The following is a 22,325-nucleotide window of genomic DNA, read 5'->3' as shown; positions in this document are numbered from 1 at the left end:
TGCAGTAAGTCCTGGCTGTTCCACGTCTGTGTGTTAGCTTGTCTCCCACCCCGGGGGCTCAGAGGGGCCACGCTGAGGACATACTCCAGGCCCGATCCTCTCTAGGGGTCACTCATCAGGTCCCCACAATGGCTCTGAGGCGCGTCAGAGCACCAGGCTCAGGGAGGTGGGTGAGAGACTCAAGCCCGTGGCTGATGTGCGCCAAGGAGGCAGGACCTCACCCTCTGGCCACGAGGCCTGTGTCCTTGCTCGGTCACCAAGGCCGTCCGCGTGTGTTTCTCTCGCCTGAAGCAGATGCCCAAGTGGCTAATCAACGTGAACAAACGTGGGACAGGCTCATGGTTTTCTCTGGCTTTTCAGGAGCTCAAAGCTGAGTGTGGATAAGGAAAGGAGGTATAGTCTGGAGGATGACAGCGCTCTGGCCGAGGCTGTTCAGCGCTACCTGCCCTACCTGGAGGCCCTGTCGTGGGCTGCTTCGAACCCGCACCCCAGGACGAGGCACGACAGACCATCCGCTCAGGTGACCCTCGCAGCTCTCTCTGTGGGCTGGGCATGTCTTACTGCTGCATGCAGTTTCCTCTGTGCACACACAGGCCGACCTCGCAAGTCCTGGGCACCTCCTGGTTTCTCTCCTGCGTCCCACGCAGGTCCGGGTGCATGCAGAGAAGGGCCCTGGCTCACCAGTCGCACACGTACGCTCACCCGTCCAGCACTGGGGGCCCACCCACCATCAGAGCCAGGGGCCGTCACGCATCCCAAGAACGGGGTTTGGGCAATTGTTGAAGTCCAGGGTGATTGTGGGCATGCTGGGTATTTGGCAGCCCTGCACACACTTCTTTTTTAGTTATGTCCACTGGGATTTGACGTATGTCCCTTTCCACGACTGATGTGTGGCTTACAAACGTCCTCTTCCACTGAGGCCCTGCTGGGGCTTCATCAGAAGATGGTTGTGGCTCCAGGAAATATGGGGGAACAACGTGGGTCCCTTCTTTGATTATTTTCCTGTCGAGAAGCCGCTGAAATCACGGAAGCCCACGGTGGGCCGGGATCCCGGGAGCGCCCCCACACGTTTCTTTAGAGGCTCACGGCTGATGAGGCCGCAGAGCTGCCTTCGCGTGGGAGTGGACTTTGAGTCGGTACAGAGCCAGGTGCATGTCCTGGGTGCTGCGACCCTGCAAGTTAGGTGTGGGCTGGGAGCTCCCCCACAATCACGTTTCCACCCTGCGTCGTGCGAGTGTGTTTGCCCAGCCCTTGGCATCTGCCCTGATGGTGGAGGTCTTCTTCAGTCCTCACAGGTGAGCCCCTAGCGGGAGAGAGTAACATCATGCCGGGAGGGCCCCCACGCTGCGCTTGGCCCAAGCCCACTCTGGCCTGGACTGCTGGCCGGCTTCTCAGTGCAGACCTTAACCCTGGAGGAGCTCACTTAACACTTTTTTTTAAATGTTAAGATTTTTTACTCATTCACTGATGCTGTCTAAGCACTTTCTATGAGCCGGACACTCAGCTGGATGCTGTGGGTGAAAGATGGGCTTGTCACGGTGTCACGGACCTGTTCCTGCGGGAATTGGCAGTGGGCAGACGTGGTGGGCGAGGTGCTGGATTCAGAACCAGTCCCACCAGTGCTGTGTGTCCTTGAGGAAGCTGCTCAGCCTCTCTGTCCCGGGGTCCCTGGCTGTGAAGTTGGGTCATTGTGAGGATTAAGCAAGATAGGGCACATCGAGCTTTCAGGGAAGGCCTCAATTAATAGTAGTTATTACTTCTCATCATAAATAGTCTTCACACACAGTGAAAGTAGGTCAGGAGTCTGGAAACCTCTGCTGCTTGTTGGTGGAGTCCCAGTCTCCGGAGGAGAACTGAGGACACAGCTGTGCTCTGACCGGGTTCCGTCCGGGCTCCAGCACCGCATGGCCCCACAGCCCCAGTCTCACCTGTGTACTCCTTCCACCACACCCTGGAAAACCAGCATCGCCCCCAGTCCTGAAGATGGGTAATTCAAGTACATATAAGCCTAAAAGCATCGCTTCCTCTGCCTCCTTTGTCCTCTGATGTGTCTTTATCAAAAGGGACACGAAGCTTCCTGCTCAGCCTTGGCTTCTGCTGTGGGTTTCTGGGCTTCCGTAATGGAGACATTGCCTCGAGTCCCTGCGTGTTGGACCCAGAGCAGGTTGTGGAGGAGGGAAGGGAAGAGAGTCGTTAAAATTTCCCAAGACTCGGAAGACTCAGAAGATGCTGAATGAAGGAACCAGCTGGAATTTCTCTGTGATGCGGTTCACCATGTTCCCCTGAGTCCGGTGACTTCTCAGCTGGGTGCCAAAACAGAGAAGGAAGGCGGGCAGGCTCCAGGGCAGCGGCCCAGCTCTGTCCCGCAGGGCGCTGGCAAAGCCTCATCAGCTGTCCCCCTTGGTGTAGTGGGAGCCTCGGCGTTCATTCTGAATCCGCACCATGTTTCCCCTTCAGTGTGGTCATCACTCCCTTAGCCCTGCACTAAAATGAGAGAGTCAAGCTTAGAGCAGAATTTGCTCCCTGGACGTGGAGGGGCATGGGAAGCACCTGGATTCGCAGCCGTACTGCCGTGCTCGCAGCACCCTGCTGTCAGTAACCCGAGAGCATGACGTCAGGATCAGAAATCACCTGCAGTCAACCCTGGAGCCTCGTGAAGTGGGACTTCTGAGGCTCCCACGGCCCGTGCCGGGAGTGTTGGGAGGGGTTGCGGCTATGTGGTGGGAGGGGGCTGATAGCAGCTTCTGGGGGCTCTCGGGTGGTCCCAGGGCACGACCTCCCAGGTGGTGAATAACTCTGCTACACCCGCCCCCGTGGATCCTGTCAGGCCTGAGGTGGTGGTGGGGTGTGTGTGAGGCTTCCTTACACTGGCCAGTAGGATTTGCTGCAGTGTCCTTCCCGCCCTGCTCCCGTACCCTGTGATTCTGCCACTGAGCGTCTGGACACCACCCTGGGATTGCTCTCAAGGCAGCCTTCCCTTTCTGGAAGAAAGCGTGACTGCTGTCTTTGCATGGACCTGAATTCCTTCGAGAGCCTATGGCTGAGATGTGGGGCCATCGCCTCTGACTCTGCCCTAGGGCCGCTGGAGGCAGAGGGAGAGGTGGTATCCATCCTGCCTGCACCCCGTTCCAGAAGAGCCAAGTGGGAGAGAGGGGCTGTCACTGGCCTCACCACACATTGCGTCCATTTGACCCCCTGCCAAGCTTGGCTTCCATGGTCCTTAAACACCCACCCAGTGGGAGGGCCACCCTCCGTAGTTTGTCTGGGCACTGTCCCTCACAGATGTCCCAGTCTGAATCATGGGTTCTGCGCTCATGCTACCACATGGCCATTTTACCACCACAGTTACAAGGATTATTCAGGAAATGAGCACTTAGAGAAGAAAAGAAAATGAGCACTTGGTGGCATTTTTGGCTTATGCTTTTTTCTTCTGTGTTGGGATAGATGCTTCTCACTATTAAAAAATGCATTAAAACCTAGAACTTGTTATTTTCTCTGTCCAGTGTCCTCTCTCTAATGAACAAAGCCTGGATAAAGCAAAAGAAGGCCATAATCAGGTGTTACTGCAGCCACCGTGCAGACTTTTTTGCCACAAAAGTACAGCCAGCCACAGCTTTGAGCAGTGTTTTCTGATCTCCACCCCTCTCAAGTGATGAAAATCTAAGTTGGAAATTTAAGCTTTATACACCCATGACCTTTCAAGGTGCAACCAATTTCCAATGAATTAGTTTATAAGTAATCTTTTTCTATGTACCTTCAAAAATCTCCTCTAGCATAGGTTAGAGAAACATTGTGAATTTATTACCTTTAGAGGCTTGACTACAAATTACTTCCTGACAGAAGCCGGGGGAGTCAAACAGCCTTGCAGCTCTGATGCACGGTTGAGCTCTTCTCAGTCAGTGTCATCGTTCCCCGTGTGTTGTCTGCAGGTGGAGGCAGCTCCTGTCTCTCCTGACCACGGCAGCGTTGGTTAAATGTCCTTGTCGTCACTATGGAGAACACAGGAAATTCTCAACTTACACTATGCTGTTGAGATTAAAACCGAAATTCATCACCTGGAAATGCTGTGAATTAACTGATTTATTTTGGAAACGTTGTCTCAGCATTTTTCATGTTCAACAGGCTGCACTAGGTGCCGCGGTTAGAAAGGCAAACCCGAGTCCTACTGTTGGGACCTCACAAGTCCTCCCAGGTAGGGAAGACACACAGATGCAGTTAGGGATGGAGCAGCGCCGCACTGCAGGGAATGCTCAAAATAAAGGAGGCCCGTGAACCAGACAGCGAGTGAGTCAGCGAGGGCTTCTCCGGTCGGGTACTGGAGGAGCATCTAGAAGTCACCAGGTGGCCTCAACGTGCAGAGTGTCAGGAGACCACCCCAGTCCCACCTAAACAGCATGAACAGGCCAGGTGAGCTACCAGTCCTAGCTTTTAGAAAACCCTTTGGATTGCTGATGATACAAAGAAACTCAAATGGATTGAATTCCAGAAAGTAATGAGGTCATTCTAGGGGAGAAGAGGCCCCACTCCTTTCATACAGGCTGCAACAGCAGGAGAGGAACCAGCTGTAGGAGGGGTGCAAGAGCATGGCCCCAACTTTAAGGAGCCATGGACCGTGCATGGGGACTGGCATGAGGGGCAGGAGCCCCAGCAGCAGCTGCATGGAGTACTGAGTGTATGAGAGGACAGTACACTGCAGGGGGAGACTGGGAGCACCAGACCCTTCTGAGCACCCCTTAGCAGCCCTCTGGAGGCTTGGGAAAAGGCAGAGTGGTGGAAGAAGAGCTACCTTATGGGGAGCAGAGAGGTGGGGCCCACAAAATGGAATTGGCTGTAAATCAGAGACCGCTCCCATGCTCAGAAGAGTGGTAGCCATCTGCAAAGCATAAAGCCAGAGTCGCACTAGGGCTTAGATCCCAGTGCTGTGGTAGAAAAGGCCTGAGCCCACCCTCGACATAACTACAGCCGGGAGTTACTGAATCTGACTCTGCAACAAAACCAACGCCCGTTTCCAGTACAGCTCACGTGAATTCAGCCCCACAATAGCAGACTGACAGGAGGAGGACTTGCCATTTCCCAGGGATAAATATTACTCCCTTCATTCTCTATTATTCTTCAGACAAAACCCAGCTTACAGTCAAAAACTGGGAGACACATGAAGGGACAAGAAGATGGGACTCATGGTCAAGAGAGGAAAGAGGCAATAGAAGAATAAAGAATACCCAGATGTGACTCAGGTGTTGTAATGATTAGAAAAGGATGCCTTAATAATGAAATATATTAAAGGATTAGGTGGGAAAGGTGAAAAAACATAAATGAACAAATGGAAAACTGCAGCAGAGAGACGGAAACAATACAAGAACACCAAATGGGAATGCTAGAATTGAAAGCAATAAGATCAGAAATAAAGAAGACATTTGAGGAGTTTAGTAACAGACCAGACACAATAGAGGAAAGAATCTGTGAATTTCAAGTCAGGTCAATAGGAATGATCAAAAATGAAGCATAAAGAACATAAAAGAAGTACAAAAAATGAAACAAAACATCCAAGACACATGGGGCAATATTAAATACTCTAACATATATGTAACTATCATCCCAGAAGGGAAAGAGAGAAAGAGATGGGGTAGAAGACATATTTGAAGAAATAATGCCTGGGATTTGCCCAGACTGATAAAAGACATCAAAACATAGATGCAAGAAGCTTAATGAACCACAAGGAGGATAAATAGAAAACAAAATCTAGGCATATCATAATCAAACTAAGGAAAACCAAAGATAAAGAGAAAATCCTGAGGGGAAGAAAGACAAATTATATCTTGGGGAATAATTATAAGAATGAAGTCTTACTTCTCATTAGGAGACCAGAAGACAATAGAACATCTTTAAAGTATTGAAAGAAGAGAAAAAACCCGTCAATTTAGAATTCTGTGTTGTTCAAAACTGTAGGTGAAACAGGGAAAATCTGTCTCTGGAAGACCCCTACAACAAAAATGCTAAAATAAGTGCTTTGGCTTAAAGAAAAGTGATGTCATAGAGAAGCCCATATCTAAAAAATAGAATGAAAATGACCAAAAATGGTAAATTTGCAAGTAAATATAAAAGATACATATACATAAGATATATAAGATTTTGATAAAGACTATTGGATATTTAAAAGAAAATAATAAAAAATGTATTGTGGGGTTTGGGGCACCTGGGTGGCTCAGTGGGTTAAGCATCTGCCTTCGGCTCAGGTCATGATCCTGGGTTCCTGGGGTCGAGCCCCACATCCGGCTCCCTGCTCGGTGGAAAGTCTGCTTGTCCCTCTCCCTCTACCCCTCCCTGCTGCTCATGTGCTCTCTCTCTCTCAAATGGATAAATAAAATCTTTTAAAAAACGTATTGTGGGGTTTATAGCTTATATGGAAGAAAAGTATGTGGCAACAGGAGCACAAGAGTGATTTGTGAAGTTTTGTAATATTATATGAAAGTATACTATAATAAATTAAATATATATATTATAACTTACATAGCGACCATCCTAAGAAATAAGCAAAAATAGGTATAACTAAAAGTCAATTCAGAGATAAAATGAAATGCTGAAAATGCTTTATTTATCCATATAAAGGAAAGAAAGGAAGAAGTAAGAGAGGAATGAAGACCTCGTGGGCTGAATATAAAACAAATATCAAGAAAGTAGACTTAAGTCTACCCATATTGATAATTGTATCAATTATCAAATTATCAAATTGTATCAGTTATCAAATGGACTAAGCCCTCCAAATGAAAAGCAGAGATATTCAATTTTAATAAAAACAGAGAACAAATAACTATATTCTTCTAAAGCCAAAGCACATGAAATTAGAAAGACACATGTAAGTTGAAAGTAAAAGTATGGAAAATATATAAAATGGAAACTCTAAATATCAGAAAGCTGCTGTGAAAATATATAAAATGGAAACTCTAAGTATCAGAAAGCTGCTGTGACTATGTTAATATTAATCAAAGTACTCTTCAAGACAAATAGCATTATCAGAGATAGAGCATTTAAGAATGACTAAATGATCAGTTCATTAAGTGACATAAAAATCTTTTTTATGAACCTAATGTCAGCACTTCAAATACATAAAGCAAAAATATGAGAATACCAAAAAGAGAATTATACAGATCCACAGTCTCTCTCAAGAACTTCTTATACAAATAGATAAAATATCATTAAGGATATAAAGATTTGAACAATACCATCAAGCAACTTAAACCTGATATTAATAGAACAATAGTATCTAAAGACTGCTGAATACACATTATTTTCAAGTATACACAGAATATTTCCCAATATAGATCATGTCCTGGGCCATAAAATAAGCCAATAAATATCAAAGGATTAAAATCATACAAAGAAAGATAAAGGAAAAGAAAACTTCAGATCATTATCCCTCAGAAATATAGAAGCAAAAATTCTAGAAAAATTTTAGCAAATCAAATCCAGCATTATATAAAAAAGGATAATACATGATGATACAGGGAAATTCTCTACATTTGAAAATTATTGAGTATAACATCACATTGACAAGAAAAAGGAAAACTATACATAATAGTTGTAAAAGATGCAGAAAAAGCATTTGACAAAAGTCATCATCAATTCATGATAGAAATCTACAACTAGCCTCACACTGAATGAAGAAGAACTGAATGCTTTCTACTTAAAATCTGGAATTAGACAAGGAAGACTGCTCTTGCCTCTTCTGTACTGGAGGGTTTAGTCAATGCAATAAAGCAAGACAAAGAAATAAAAGGCATCCAGATTACATGACCACCTTTGCAGAAAATTTGGTGGAATCTACAAAAAAGCTGCTAAAACTAATAAATGAGCTTGGCAATGCCATAGAATGCCAAGTAAATATGCAAAAATCAATTGTATTTCTATATACTAACCACAAACAATTAGAAGAAGTCATTTATAGTATCATTGAGATTATGAAACAATTAGAAAGGTAACAGAATATGTGTAAGGCTTTGTACACTGAGAATTAAAAAAACAGTGATGAGAATAACTAGAGAAGGTCTAAATGGCAATATGATCGTGTGTCAGAAGGCTTAATAGTGTTGAGGTCCCCCAAACTGATGTATAAATATGACACCAAAAGTGCAGCCCGGAAGAGAAGAAGTCATAAATTGGACTTCATAAAAATTAAAAATTCTCTTCTTTGAAAGGTCCTGATGAGAGAATGAGAAGACAAGTCACAGGCTGGGAAAAAAATTTGCAAATAATACACCTGAAAAAGTGCTTTTCTCTACGATGTATAAAGAGCTCTCAAAACTCATTAAAATGAAAAAGAGGAGGCAAGTAAAGAATTGAACAAAAGATTTAAAAAGACACTTCACCAAAGAAGATAAATGGTGGCAAATAAACTCAGGTGAAATGTTCAACATTGTTCATCAGGGAAATAAAATGAAACTACAAGGAGCTGTCATCTTGCACCTACTAGAATGACTGAAATTTAAAAGACTGCCCACACCACGTGTTGGCAAGGGGGTGGAGAAATGGAACTCTCACCCACTGCTGGTGGGAATACGCCCACTCCATGATCCAGCCATCACACTCCTGTCCAAGATCCATCAGGGCTTTGTCCATTTAGAAGACTGTACCTGAATATTCATGGCCGCTGTAATAGTAATTCCCAACAACGGGAAAAACTCAGAAGCCTATCAACAAGTGAACGAAGAAACAAGTGCATACTCCTCAGCAATAGAGATGAGTGAATTACTGATGCATGCCGTAGCTCGGATGACTTTCCAAATCATCATGCTGACCGACAGAAAGAAAGTGCAAACTGTTGTAGTTTTATTTACACGAAGTGTGAGAAAATACAAAGTAGTGTATGAGTGACAGAAAGGAAATCAGTGGTTGCCTGAGGGTGTGAGTGGGAAGCAGTGGGAAGGAAGTGTTAAAGGGGACAAGCACGCTTTTTGGGTGAGAGTTGTGTTCACTGCTTTAACTCTGGTGATGGTTTTCATAGGTGTAGAGTTGTGTCAAAACAAATGTGTGCTGTTTATTGTGTGTTAATTATACCTTAATAAAGATGAAAAAGGAAAACAGCTGAGCAAGCCAACACAAAATAGGTGAGAGTTTTGAACAGATACTTTATTAAAAAAAGACATAGAAATGGCCAATAAGGGGATTAAAGGTGCCCAACATCATTATACACTGGGGAAATACAGCATAACACCATAAAGGACTACTACTTCCTGTCCACTAGATTGACTAAAATAAAAAAAAAGAAACTATGATACCAACTCTTGGTGAGAATGTACAGTAATTAGTGGAAACATAAAGTGTTCCAGCCACTGTGTTGGCAGTTTCTTTACAGTTGACCATTCGTCTGTCTTGTGACACATCAGAGAAAGGACAGGTGTGCTCACAAGAAGACTTCACGAGGCTGTTCATGGCAGCCGTCTCCTCATAGCCCCAGACTGGAGACCAGCCAGGCGTCCTCCGTTTCTGAAGAGGTGCCATCTTAGGAAATCCAATCTGGGGACTCAGGGCTCCCCCCACCCTCTACTTAGAGGTGCTACTGGGAAGAACGTGTGCAAAGGTGGAGCTGTGAGGACCATGGCCACAACATTGTGTCTGAGCCATATCCGTGATGTTCATTTGACCTAAAAGTTGCCTTGTCATGCTGTTATTTCTACTGACCTGCGGTGGGAAGCTGGGATCTCATGGTAGAGCTGTTCTCAGCCTTTGTGCCTGGTCTGTAGGAAGGGATTAATCATAGTTACTCTGAGTACCATCCCCCATTCCCTGCTCCATAAAGTCCTACCTGCAGAAGCAGGCCACCCCACTTACAGAAAGCCTGAGGGTCTAGTCGGCTTGGAACTGAGCTCCGTGGGCAAACCAGCCTACCTGTCATTTATGTGTTCATCTGCTTACCCAGCAGGTGGAGCGTCCGAGGTGTGACCATCATGAGGGCTGGGGATCAATGTGTGACCTCACGCGGTCTGATCACACACGCACAATCTCTCCCAGACGCGTGCCCTGTCCCCTTCCTGGCTCGTGTTTCTGCCTTCATCCTGCTGGGCCCCAGGCCAGATCCTGCAGTTACAGAGCAAGGCAGCCGGCCCTGCCCTCCCACAGCTGACTGGCTGGGAGGAGAGAAGGTTGTATAAACATACACGGGAGGCCACAAAGAGGTTTTGTGAGAAGTCCTTACTTCTTGTTTTTCTTTTTCTTTTTCTTTAAATTCAATTAGCCAAGGTGTCGTACATCATTGGTTTTTAATATAATGTTCAGTGATTCATCAGTTCAGGATGCCACCCAGGGCTCATCACATCATGTGTTGTGTTGGATCTGTGTGGGCAGAAGACATTCTCTTTTTTGTCTTTATTTTTGATCTAACTTCTCATGTAACCATGTGTAAGAAGCTACTCGGGCATCCTTTGAGAGTTGTCCACTTCTCCCATCTGGACTCTTCAGAGCTGACTGGACAGGCAGAAAGAAAGCCACAGCCTTGTTACATCAGGCTGGATTGTCCTTTCTGTAGAATCATGCTTTATGAGGGTGAAAAGTCCCCCGAGACCTTCAGTGGTTTACAGAGAGGGACACTGACGCTGAGAAGGTGCAGTGTCCACTTTCCAACACTTAACTGGTGGTAGAGCTGAAGTCAGAACTCTGAATTCTTGTCCAGCGTTTTCACATTTATTTTTTAAGCCAAAAACAAGGTCACCAAGTTTCCTCCTCCAAACTCTTGTCACTCTCCTCCAGACAGACTGCAGGGTGAGCCTGCTTCTTTCTGCAGCCTGAAGCCAGATGCGCGAGGCTGCGTCCCAGCCCTGGTCCTCACCTGCCGGGATGTCGGCTTCCTATCTGTAAAATGCTATGGTTATGTCTACACCATGGGGTTGTTGAGAGTGTCAAAAAGAATTAAAACATAGAAAACCAAAGAACAGCCTGGCACCAGCACTCGGAAAACAGGACCCATTTTGTGATAGTTATCATAGTCAATGGGCTCTAACTCCAGTGGTTATTGTAGTCAGTGGCCTCTAACTCCATGCTTCATGCTTATCCCAGGTGGGTAGAAAAATGGATTGCAACTCTCTGCTCCAGTCCATTCCTTTCAACCTGTTACTTGCTGAGTCTGGGGCTATAGGTGCCGCTGCTGGAAAGAACAAGATGCAAACCAGGACAGCAGATGGAGCAGGAATGACAGGAGGAAGAAGTAATGTGGGTGGGGTAGGGTGGAGGAGCAGGATGCTGGCTTTACGTCACCAGCTGTCTCTAGAACCATTCCAAGTGAGCGTAACGCAGTATCATTGCAGAAATCCGTAATTTAAAACCCACAGCTCGGATTACTGTTAACTTTCTGCAAAATTCGTTGATCCCAAGTTTAGAACTTAACATCTCTTTAACCACGTAGATTTTGTGAACTCTGTAAAAGGTGTTTGGGACTGGTTTTTCTAACCGAAAGCTCTGTGTATCAGCTGCAGAGAAAGATAGACCAGTGTGAAGCTCCCCTAAAGGCAAACATTTCTTTTGTCCTGGCAACAATGCTGTCGGTAAGAACGACACCTCCAGTTTATTCCCTGCACGTGGGGCAGGCTGGCTGCTTAGAGCCTGAGCCCCTTGGCAGGATAGCCTCTCTCTGTGTTGGGAGGAAGAGAAGGGAGGGAAGGTAAAGAGGGAGAGAGGGAAGAAGGGAGAGCCAGAGAGAGGGAGGCAGAAGGAGGGAAGAAAGGAGGGAGGGAGAGAGAGCGGGGAGAGGGCCTGAGGAAAAGGAAAGGAGAGAAAGAGGGAGAGACGGCGTAGAGAGGGGTAGAGAAAGAAACAGAGAGAGAGAGACAGAGACAGAGGGAGAGAGTTAACAGTGCACCAGAATCATCCTCTATGGCCCGAGCACAGAAAGGCACAGCAAAGTAACCGCTTCTCTACATTAATGAATTGGAGGGGGAGGGTTCCTGAGACCCCCTTATGGGGATCTCAAATCTTGCCACATCCAGTGGCATCGTGGGGTCACCTCATTAGGAAGCCTGTGGACAGCCCCACTGCTGTGTACTTTGTCACCAGCCGCAAGCACATCCTGATCAATGTGCTCGTCAGTGCTGCCTTCAGGCTGTGGGACAAACGGGAGAAAATGTTCTGTGGTCAAACATGGCCCAGTGTGAGTTTCCTAATTTGTTTTGGGTCCTTGGCATAAGAGAAACCTGATAAGCATTAGTGGCCAGTGTATAGACATGTCTCATCCACTCAGTGTTTGCTCGCATGTGGGACTCCGAGGGCCTCCAGGCTTCCTGGCAGTCTGAATCCATAATTGTGCAATCTGGGACTGGAGTGGGCGGATTTCCATGCGAGGAAGGAAGCCTGACTTTTCGCTCCGGGCCCCTGGTCCTGGTGAACCTGGCAGGAAGGGGAGCTTCCATGCCTAGTTCGTGGTTGGGCAGACGGGCTGTGGCTCTAGGAAGTGTGTTGGCTGGCTCCAGGCAGCTGCTCTGATTCTCCTCTTCCTTCCACACCAGGGTCACTGAACCTCTTTAAAAATACGCTTCCACTAAGAGTTGCATAGGTCCGTGACCTAACTCCCATTTCCGCCTGCAGTTTGTCTCAGGTCCGTGTCTGAGACCTTCTCTCCCCGCAGAACGTAGTCCAGACTTGGCACACCGCTAGTGCCCGTGATGCTGCTGGGGGAGGTGACGGTGGCCCTGGTGGCCCTGGTGGCCCTGGTGGCCATCTGGATGGGGACGCTGCCGCTGATGGTGGGGAGCACAGAGGGGATCGTGCTTGCAGAGGTGATGATGCTTGGTGCTGGTGAGGAGGGTGCTGCTGCCCGCCGTGCCTCAACACCTCCTCCGAGCCCTGTGCTGAGCACTGTAACCTAGTTTTTTACCCTCCCTAATCCTCATACCTGCCTTAAGAAAAAAGGAAGTATTTTCCTAATTTTGACGTAGTAAGAGGGAAGCTCGAAGTCATGCAGGTGCCACAGAACTGCGCTGACAGGATCAGGCCAGTCTCCCAAAAGAGCCGTCTTCCCCTTGGTTTTATTCAATACCATGGAAGGTGTGGTAAGTGGATTCCACTCCTTCTCATGTGGCAACACCGTGGGTTAAGGAATATGCCCGGAGGAAGATGATTTCAGGGTAAAGTTCAGCAAGCTTTGGCGGCAGTTCTCAGATGCTTCATGCAAAGTGTATCATATCAAGGATGTCCCAGCTAGATTTCTCTAATGTGTGGTACGAAGAATTAATGTACCAGGAGTGGCCATACCATGTGCTGGGAATTGGCAAATTTGTGTACTTTCAGGTTGCTAATCCCAGATTTGGGCAACTGCAGTCCGAAAAATTATTCAGCATTATTTTTGGGAACCTGACATCATAGGTTTGTTGAATTCAGGCTTAAAACCTTTAGAATGGGGGAGTGGCTTCTGCTCAGTTCATCTGTGGACTTCCTACTGCTTTAAAGAAAAGGAAGGTCTAAGAAGGTGAAGTAAATAATAGTAGTAAGAATGGTAGGAGCAGTAACCACCAACACCCTGTGCCAGGCACTGTGCTTATTATCCCCATTTTACAGATGGCTTAGAGATTAAATAATTCACCGGGCTTGTGAGATCAGAGGTGGGATTCCAACCCAGGCAGCCTTGCCCCAGAATCCAGCCCCATCTACCAGCTCTGTCCTCTAAGACTTGACGCCACAAACAGGAAGCCATCATGAGAATACTCGTATTGCTGGTCTCCCAACTCCCAGGGCTCCGAGCTGTTGGCTGGGCCCCAGGGAGCTCCCCCGAGGACACCATCGTGCTGGCCGTCATTTGCAGAGGACCTGGTATGACTTGTAAAAACCCATGTTTTTCGATTATTCCTACAGTGTACCTACTGAAATATTATTTTTCCCTCTTCACCTTAATTTGGTTCACAGGATAAACAGACCCAAAATAGATTGTTTATCAAAGTCTACTGCACAGATTATGTTCTGTGGTGATTTGTTGTGCACTGTGTTCAGCCTGGTTTGTCCATTACCCGGAGCGTTCCAGTTCAGCTATAATTAAAGGCCCTTTGAGTAGAAGCTCTAGGATAGGCTGCATTCATAGCAGAGAGAGGAGAGACGCTTGTGGGCACATTAATGAGGCATTTGGATGCGATCCGCAGCCCCCAGCACTGTGACCTGACCAGGTGTTCAGACACAGCCTTTCGGACAGAAGTTCAGGCTGAGCTTAAGATTGACACTTACACCCAATTTGTGGGAAACTGCTGGAGGGGCCTATCTGTGTGGTAGCATTTTATTTTTCTCTCCCTTTCTCTAATGAATCTTACTTTTTTCTAAAGGAAAAGCAGTTGATTTCAGCCAGTACTTGGACAACATTAAACAATTTGGGTGACAGCTAAAATGACATCATTTTAGAAATAAAGACAGTCTTAGAGATAATGTCCAGTCTCCTTCTTTGACAGAAAATTCAGTCTCAAAAGGCCAAAGGATTTGCCCAAGTTCATATGTGAGAACAATAACTAGAACCCGTATCAACCCTAGTTTTCTGATTTCTAACTTGCTACACCAAAACCCATCCTGGAAGGCTGAACACACATATTTTTGAAAATAGCCAGACTTGAGAGTCTGAACCACTTGTCTTAAATTCAGTGATGGCTGCACATCTTAACTAGATCCCAAGGTCTACTCCCCTTTGACTCACCAAGCGAGGTGCATTTAGAAAATATGAATGGGCAAGATTGAAAAACTTTATGGCTCATGGACCCATTCCACATCATGAAGGGAGCTCTGAATAAGCATCCAGGACAGCTATAACTTTTCTGAGAATCTCCACGTTGGAAATTTCTGTGTTTGTCTAGGAAATTTTGATGGTCCCACAGTCAGAAATAGAACATTGAACTTTCTAGCATTTTTATAGCTGTTCCAGAGTGGAGGACAACTGGGTCTTGATTTGTCTAGTGACAAAACAGTCTGATGAGAATGCACCCTCCTGGGCCAACTGAGTGAGTGAGTGAGGACACACAGGTGGAGGCTCAGTGAGAGGCCATGCTGGCCGGGTCGTGGACGTGGTGTTACATAGAAGGGTAGCTTTGCTGTTGTGGAATATTTCTGTTAAAGGAATAGGAGAGGAAAGTGATTTCAGTAGTCGGTGAAGAAAGGAGTTGGAGTGAAACAACCGTAAGACGGAGCAGTAGGTGCCTGTATTGAGGGAGAGAGTCAGTCTCAGATGGAGAGCTGCTTTTGCAGCAACAGTAAACACCAGTGCAGGTGACGGGATTGGGGAGACATTTCTCCACAGAAGACGAGAAACCCATGAAAGACGCTCGGCATCATTGACCAGCAGGGAAATGCAAGTCAAAGCCTCAGTGAGCTGCCACTTCCCACCGACTAGCTGGCTGTAAGGAAACAGATGGCTAAGAGGAGGGAGAGAGACTGCAGTCCTCACAGCTGGTGGTGGGAGCACACAAGGCGCATCCACGTTGGAGCACGTCCTGGCAGCTCCCGACAAGTCACATGCACAGTTACCATACACCCAGCAGGTGCACTTCCAGGCGTAAACCCAAGAGGACTGGAAACACGTCCCCAAGAAACTTGTAGATGAATGTTCATAGCCGTATAATGGCCCCCGATGTCCACCGACTGATAAACAAAATGTGCGATCTCTTTAAAATGAGACGTTTCGGCGGTAGGAAAGAACAGAGCGCTGCTGGGTGCCGCGGCCGGGATGCACCTCGAGCACAGGGTGCAAGAAGCCAGGCACGGAAGGCCACGTGGCGTATGATTCCACGGATAGAACCTGTCTCCATAGAGACAGAAGGTCGACTGGCCGGTGCCTAGGGCTAGGGGTGTGGGGATGAGTATGAGGTTTCTCTTGGGGTGATCGGACGTGCTGGGATTAAAGATGGCAGTGATGTTCACACTGTTCTGGGTATACTGAAAACACCGAGTCGGGTGTATTTTGTGGTATGGGAATTACACCTCCATAAAGCTGCTATTAGGAAACCAATGCAAAACGAATGTGGACCATAGAGTTTGGTCTGTCAGTGGCGTGAAAATTCGGGTGTGCGTTTCAGGATGTCAGGGCTGTTAGTGCCCCAAGTGCCCTTTTGAGCAGCTGACGTGGAGGCTTACCTGCTGTGTTTGATCCTCGGCCCCTACAGGGTGAGGACCCCCGCGCTGACGGCGTGCTGACCTTCATGGCGCAGACGTCCGCTTTGACCTACGCTCCCGGGCCCCGGGCCGATCACCTCGGGGGCCGCCCTTTGCGGATGCACAGCCGGCTGCGGCCTGACGAGCTGAGCCCCAAGGTGGACGGCGGTGCCAACAGGCAGAGCCTGGAAACTGCGCTGGGCACCTCTGCAGCTCGGAAGCCCCCAGCGCCCCACGGGGAGGGCGACCCAGGGCCTCGAAACCCGCTGCGTACGCCCTGGAGAACAGCAAGGGTCCTCTCAGCCCCAGCGGCCCTCCGGAAATGGCCTTCATCACCAGGAGACCCCGAGGACCCCCCGGCCTTCAGTGATGGTGAGTCAGCCTCCTCCAGTCCCCCGTGTTTTTGTTGTTTCTGTCTTTCCGGCACCTGCCCAGGGCCAGCCCTTTGCACTCTGTGCTGCCCCCTGGGTCACAGCCACAGCCTGTGTGGTGTGAGGAAGGGCCTTCAGCACCCTCCCGTCCCCCCGCTGCTGTAGGAGGGAAGGCGGTCGTAGTCAGGCCCGGCAGAAAAGGGCCCTTCTGGGGGTGGCGGAAGCGAGGGTGTGTGGGCCCTGCCCTGCAGTGTCCGTCCATTGCTTCACGGATGAAGGTGCTCAAACAGGTTAGGGAACGTGACCAGATCTGGCCCCCAAACCATGTTGGCCACAGAACGTTTTGGAAAATGGAACATGCAGGCTTTTGGATTTGGTGTAGGTCGCCCCTCAGCACTCCTTATGGTCAAACTTGGGGCCACTTCACGTAGTTACGGGTATTTGCCTGTCCCCAAAAGAACCCAGTGTGAAGCTAATGCCACTCACAATGCAGTGAGGCCACGTGCGGCCTTCGAAGTGTCTGGCTTTCCACCTGATCCTCTGGGGCTCTCCCGCGGGTCACGCCCCTGCTGTGGCCGCCCCAAGGAGAAGGGGTGGTGACTGGCTCCGACTCTGTAAGGTGCAGAGGACTCTAGTGTTTGTCTTCTAAGGCCATAAAATATCAAGTGAGACTCTGATAAAATATGACTTCTTCTTTGAAGACATACAAATAATAAAATTGAGCAGATAGCAGGGTTTCTAAAAAAACGGACCAAGAATCACATTAACATCAGCAGTCTATTTTCTGTAAGTGACGCCTTAATTGGATTTGCTCTGACAGTCTTCTTTTCTACGTATTGCTGCTTTTCAGCTAAGTAGGTCTCTTGTTCTCTCTCTCTCGATCCACAAAGCCATTATGGCACCTTCCAAATGGAAGGAAAGCAAAGTTATAATTAGAGGGAGGCATGTGTGGCCATTACTAACGCTTTCTTCTCGTTCTTGTCTTGGGAAAGAAAGCTGTGTGAGAAGGCAGGCTGTGCACTTGCCTACGGATTGTTTGCCCATAAATACGCCATTGTCCGACTGGAACTCCTCCACGGAGGCTGCAGCCTCCAGTGGCCCCTCTCCCTCCTTTGGGGGCTGCTTTAAACCGTGCACTGCTCTGAGAAATCCCGTCTCCGGGCCCTGTTGCCTTCCACACTCCCGTAATTACCAGCCTCCGCCAGAGGCCTCCATCTGCTGATTTGGCTTTCCTGTTGTCGCTCAGCCTCACCTGAGACCTCTGCTGTAAACGCCGCGGAAGGTCACCCCCACCCAGCCAGTGGCCAGGTGGTGGCCTCCGGTCCGACTCCAGGCCCTCTCCGTGGTGCTGACCACCCCCTGTGCTTTTGTGCTCCTGGTTATGCCGTGGGGGCTGTCTACTTCTCTGCAACCACCCCTTCTTGTCTCCTTTCTCCTCTCCCACAGCTTAAGTCCCATTTATCAACTACTTCTGTCCTAGTTATCGGAAATAGGAAGCCCCTACCAAAGGGACTTAAATCCATTAGAGAGCCAGGTATGTGCACAGAATGCAGCACACTTCAGGTGTCTGTTACTGCTTAGAAGGACCTTCCTGCCTCCCCGGTACTTGGGACCTTCCCATTCTTCTTGATGTCCCCCGAGGTGCAGATCTTTGGGAACATCCTCTCTGAAAATGCTCTTCACTGTCCAATGACCCTTATTAACTGCATAATTTGGTTGGCTTTTTTTTTTTTTTCTGTGCTAACTTGCAATGTTGGTATCTCTTTATATATACTGTCTGCCCAGCTGCACTTTATGCTTTAAAAAGAAACATGTAAAATGTCAATCACAAAATAAATAGAGTACTGTAAAATGAACCTTGTGCATTGCATCATGGGGCTTCAGCAAAAGGCAGTTCCCGGTCTTTCCTACTTCTGTGCACCTGCCACCTCCCCGACCTCAGAGGGTTCCATCTGTCTGTATCTCAATACCATATCTCTGGAAAAGATGAGAACACTTGTATAACCCTAACCACAATAGTTTCACCACGTATGAAAGTTAATAGTAATGTCTTAATATCATTATCTAATCAGTGTTCACATTTCTTAGTGGTCACAAATTTTCTTTACAAATTTTTTTTTTTTTATTTGAAGCAGGATCCAGAGAAGAGCCATTGAAGTGGCGGGTCTATCTGTTTAAACTTGCAGAAGTGTTCTCCCCCTTCTTCTTCCTTTCCTCACAACATTTTTAGAAAACGAATTCACTTGTCTTGTAGTGGTTTTCACATTCTGGATTTTGCTGATTGCATCCCAAATATAGCATGTACCTTGTTCCTTCGCTTTGTACTTTCTATAAACCTGGAGCTATGGGAGCTAGCCTGGAGATCTGACTGTGGTGTTCACTGCTCCACAAGAAGGCTTCAGAGGCGGTGACAATGTGCCCTTCTGTGCAGAGGACACGGGCTTGCTGTGTGTTGTTTTAGCATCAGCAGCCAAGGGCCACTCAACCTCGCTGGCAGACTTCGGCTTGGCTGTTTGAAATGCTCCATCTCTCAACAAGATGAGCTCGTACCCCACTCCAAAGGAGAGGCTCATGGCACCCTGTACCTTCCCCAGAACACATCTCACAGTGTGCAGTGCGTGTTTGTGCGATTGTTTGGTAAATGCTCCTCTCCCTTCGTAGACCGTCAGCTCAGGAAGATGGCACACCACCTCCTTGTACTGTCTACATCCCAGCACCCGGTGCGTGCCTGGCAGAGTGTTTGCTGAGTGAAAGAACCAGTGGATTTGTCCACATAAATGGCCTCGTTTGATTTTCATATCACCCTTAAAACACAGTATTCGTTTCAGTTTTACTTTGCTGGTGAGGAAGCTGCAGCTCAGAGGCTAAATGGTGGCACTGAAGACTGAGTTGGGCACCTCGATGTCAGGTCACTGAAGACTGAATTAGATCACCCTAAAGTCAGGGCCCTGAAGACAGAGGTGGGGCTCCTAAGAGGCAACTGTAGAAATTTTAGATTTGAAGGGAGTTTACTTTGTTACTCTGGCTAATTGCTCCTGGACTCTAAAGCTTTAAATAACCTGTCAGCTGCAAAGTTTAGCTTTCTCTCTTTATTGTGTGCAAAAGTGCATGCCTAGCCTCCAGAGGGAGCAGAATAGCAAAGATCCCTCGGGGGCAGGGCTGTCAGCCAGTGAAGGGGGGGGTAAAGATTTCTGACATTTTAATGAAAAAGAATGAGAAAAGACCAACTTTTCTCTGAATTTGCAGTCCAGGGGCTTCCTGAAAATAACTCTTCGACTCAGTGCGCTGTTGGGATTTAATTGGTGTTCAATAATAGCAGACACCCAGGTGGGCCATTTCACACCACTGCCTGGAGAGCTGCCCGTGGCATTCGGCCAGGCCACCTGCGGCCCCAGTGGAAAGTGCAGGTAGATTCAGTGCGCTGCGAGCACAGAGTCTCCGTGCGCAGTCCTCTGCATAAGCCCGATTTCATCTTGGAAGCAAGTCAGAGGGAGGCCCGGAGGGCTGGTGTGCCGTGAGGTCTCAGGGTGGTGCGGCCTGGACAGCAGGAGATCCCAGACGCCCAGCGCGCTGCTACCTGGAAGGGGGACCCTGTGGTAGTGCGCAGGCCCCAGAGCTGCCCTGCGACTCAGCGAAGGGGCTGCCCTTCTGCGGCTCGGTCGAGTCCGACATGTGACAGTGAGTTCAGGTTTCCCGTGCAACCGCAGGAAGACCCAGCCATACCCACCCCCAGAGAAGTGGTAAAGAAGTCGACTTAATGGGTGTGGCAAATAAGCATTTGGTGGAAACTTATCATAGAAAAGAGAGCCTCTTCTTCATTTATTCATTATTTACACCCGTCTTCTTTCAGAAAGCTTTAAGGCAGTGTGTGAACCAGGATCACGGGAAGGACAGACAGCACACCGCAGTGTTTTAGTGTGGAATTCAAGCTTTGCTGCGTCTGGCCTCTCTGGTTAAAGGGGCAGTGCCCGGTGCTGCCCACGTGGGACTCCTCCAGAGAATGTCATTCTGTAATTTCTGTAATGGTCAGTGTGCTGTGGGAATCGGTTTGTGGAAGATTATTTGTTGTGCTTTTTACCAGTTATAAAATAACCAATGGTTACTATGCAAAGCTTGAATAATAGATGTGTAGAAAGAAGACAAAAGTCACTTCAGTCTTATCTCCAGAGGTGAGCACCATCAGCGCTTGGTGTGCACGTCCCCTTGACCTCTGTGCACGTTTGAGGCCTCTTCTGAGCAGGCCATCTCATGGTGTAGCTCTTCTTGTCCCTTTAATGTATTCACCAGGCCTAGTTCTTCCTCCAACTGGAGATTAAACCTCCTGGGAACTCTGGTTATTCTTACATAATAAAAAGTTCCATGTCTACTTTTTACATTTAATTTTTTAGAAATTGTGGTAAAATACACATGACCTAAAATTGATCATCTTCCCCATTTTAAGTGTACGGTTCAGTGGCATTAAGGATATTCACATTGTTGTAAAACTGTCACCAGCATCTGTCTCCAGAACATTTTCATTACCCCAGACTGAGACTCTGTCCCCATTAAACACTAAGTCCCCATCTCCCTCCCCCAGTCCCGGGCATCCACCCTCTACTTTCTGTTTCTATGGGTTGGGTGACTCTGGAGACCTCATAGAAATGGAATCACACAGTATTCTTTTGTGACAGTTTTATCTCACTTAGTATAATGTCCTCAGGGTGCTTCCATGTTGTAGCAGGTGTGAGAATTTCCTTCCTTTTTAAGGCTGAGTGAAATTCTGTTGTATGGATAACACCATACTTTGTCCATCTGCTGATGGACACTTGGGCTGCTTCTACCTTTTGGCTATTGTGAATGTTGCTGCTATGATATATTTAAATTTCTAAATTAACTTTTACATCATAAAATTATAATATGCATATTTTAGAAAGATCCAAATAGTACAGCGTGTACAAGGGGAAATCTGAAGTTTCCTTGCCCACAGCCAGTCCTTCTATGACTGCTCCACACTCAGAGGTAAACTGCCACACTGTGTGTCCTTCAGATTTCCCACCCAAAACCAGTGATCCCTACATGCACCGATACGTCTGTGTTTTTACAAATGGGATCCCAGTGTTGAAAGATATTGGAGCTTGCCCTTTGAACTTTGGTTAGTTTGGATGTCCCTGTGTGTCAGTATCTCTGGACCTGCTTCCTTGCTGGAAGATGCAGTGTCCTTCATATCACTGCTCCGTTGTCCAGTTAATGAGCTTGGAGCATGTTTGTCTCATTGCATATATTGTTAGCATTTTGCTGCATCATTAAATGCATTTCCATTACATTTTTTTATGGGAGCATAATAGTCTATATATGTATGTACCATAATACATTCAAATTAGTTCTATATTTATGCAGTTGACCCTTGAATAATGTGGGGATTAGGGGTGCCAACCCTCTGAGCGGTTGAAAATCTGCACATAACTTTTGACTCCTCAAAACCTTAACTACTAAGAGCTTACTGTTTTACTGATAACATAAACAGTTGATTAACACATATTTTATATGTTCTGTATATTACATACTATATTTTTGCAATAAAGTAAGCTAGAAAAAAAGAAACGTTATTTAAGAAAACCATAAGGAAGAGAAAATACATTTACAGTACTCTGTACTATAAAAAATCCATGTATAAGTGGACCTGCACAGTCCTAAGCTTCATTGTTCAAAGGTCAACTGCATATCTATTAAAATATATATTGTTTAATGATCTTTGCTCTTCACATAATACCATGATTAACATCCTCATGCATGAATCTTTTCAGAACATGGAACCTTGATTGTAGTTTTCCCCAGGCTCAGTGGTCACTGAGTTTTAACGAAGCCTAAAGTCACTCT

At 47.2% G+C, this 22,325-nt stretch overlaps 1 protein-coding gene across 7 annotated transcripts in view; it reads left to right on the top strand.

Annotated features, from left to right (window-relative positions):
- PTPRN2 (protein tyrosine phosphatase receptor type N2) overlaps positions 1-22,325 on the top strand; it is an 822,826-nt gene that overhangs the window by 312,495 nt on the left and 488,006 nt on the right. For all 7 annotated transcript variants that reach the window (XM_078059815.1, XM_078059811.1, XM_078059813.1 and 4 more), the window contains 2 exons: positions 361-520; positions 16,110-16,470. In XM_078059815.1, the coding sequence (XP_077915941.1) occupies positions 361-520; positions 16,110-16,470 (521 nt within the window). The remainder of the gene's footprint in view (positions 1-360; positions 521-16,109; positions 16,471-22,325) is intronic.

This window comes from Halichoerus grypus, chromosome 12, assembly GCF_964656455.1.
Source record: "Halichoerus grypus chromosome 12, mHalGry1.hap1.1, whole genome shotgun sequence".
NCBI lineage: Eukaryota > Metazoa > Chordata > Mammalia > Carnivora > Phocidae > Halichoerus > Halichoerus grypus.
The sequence above is the reverse complement of the archived record's forward strand: the minus strand, read 5'-3'. Positions and strand labels throughout refer to the sequence as shown.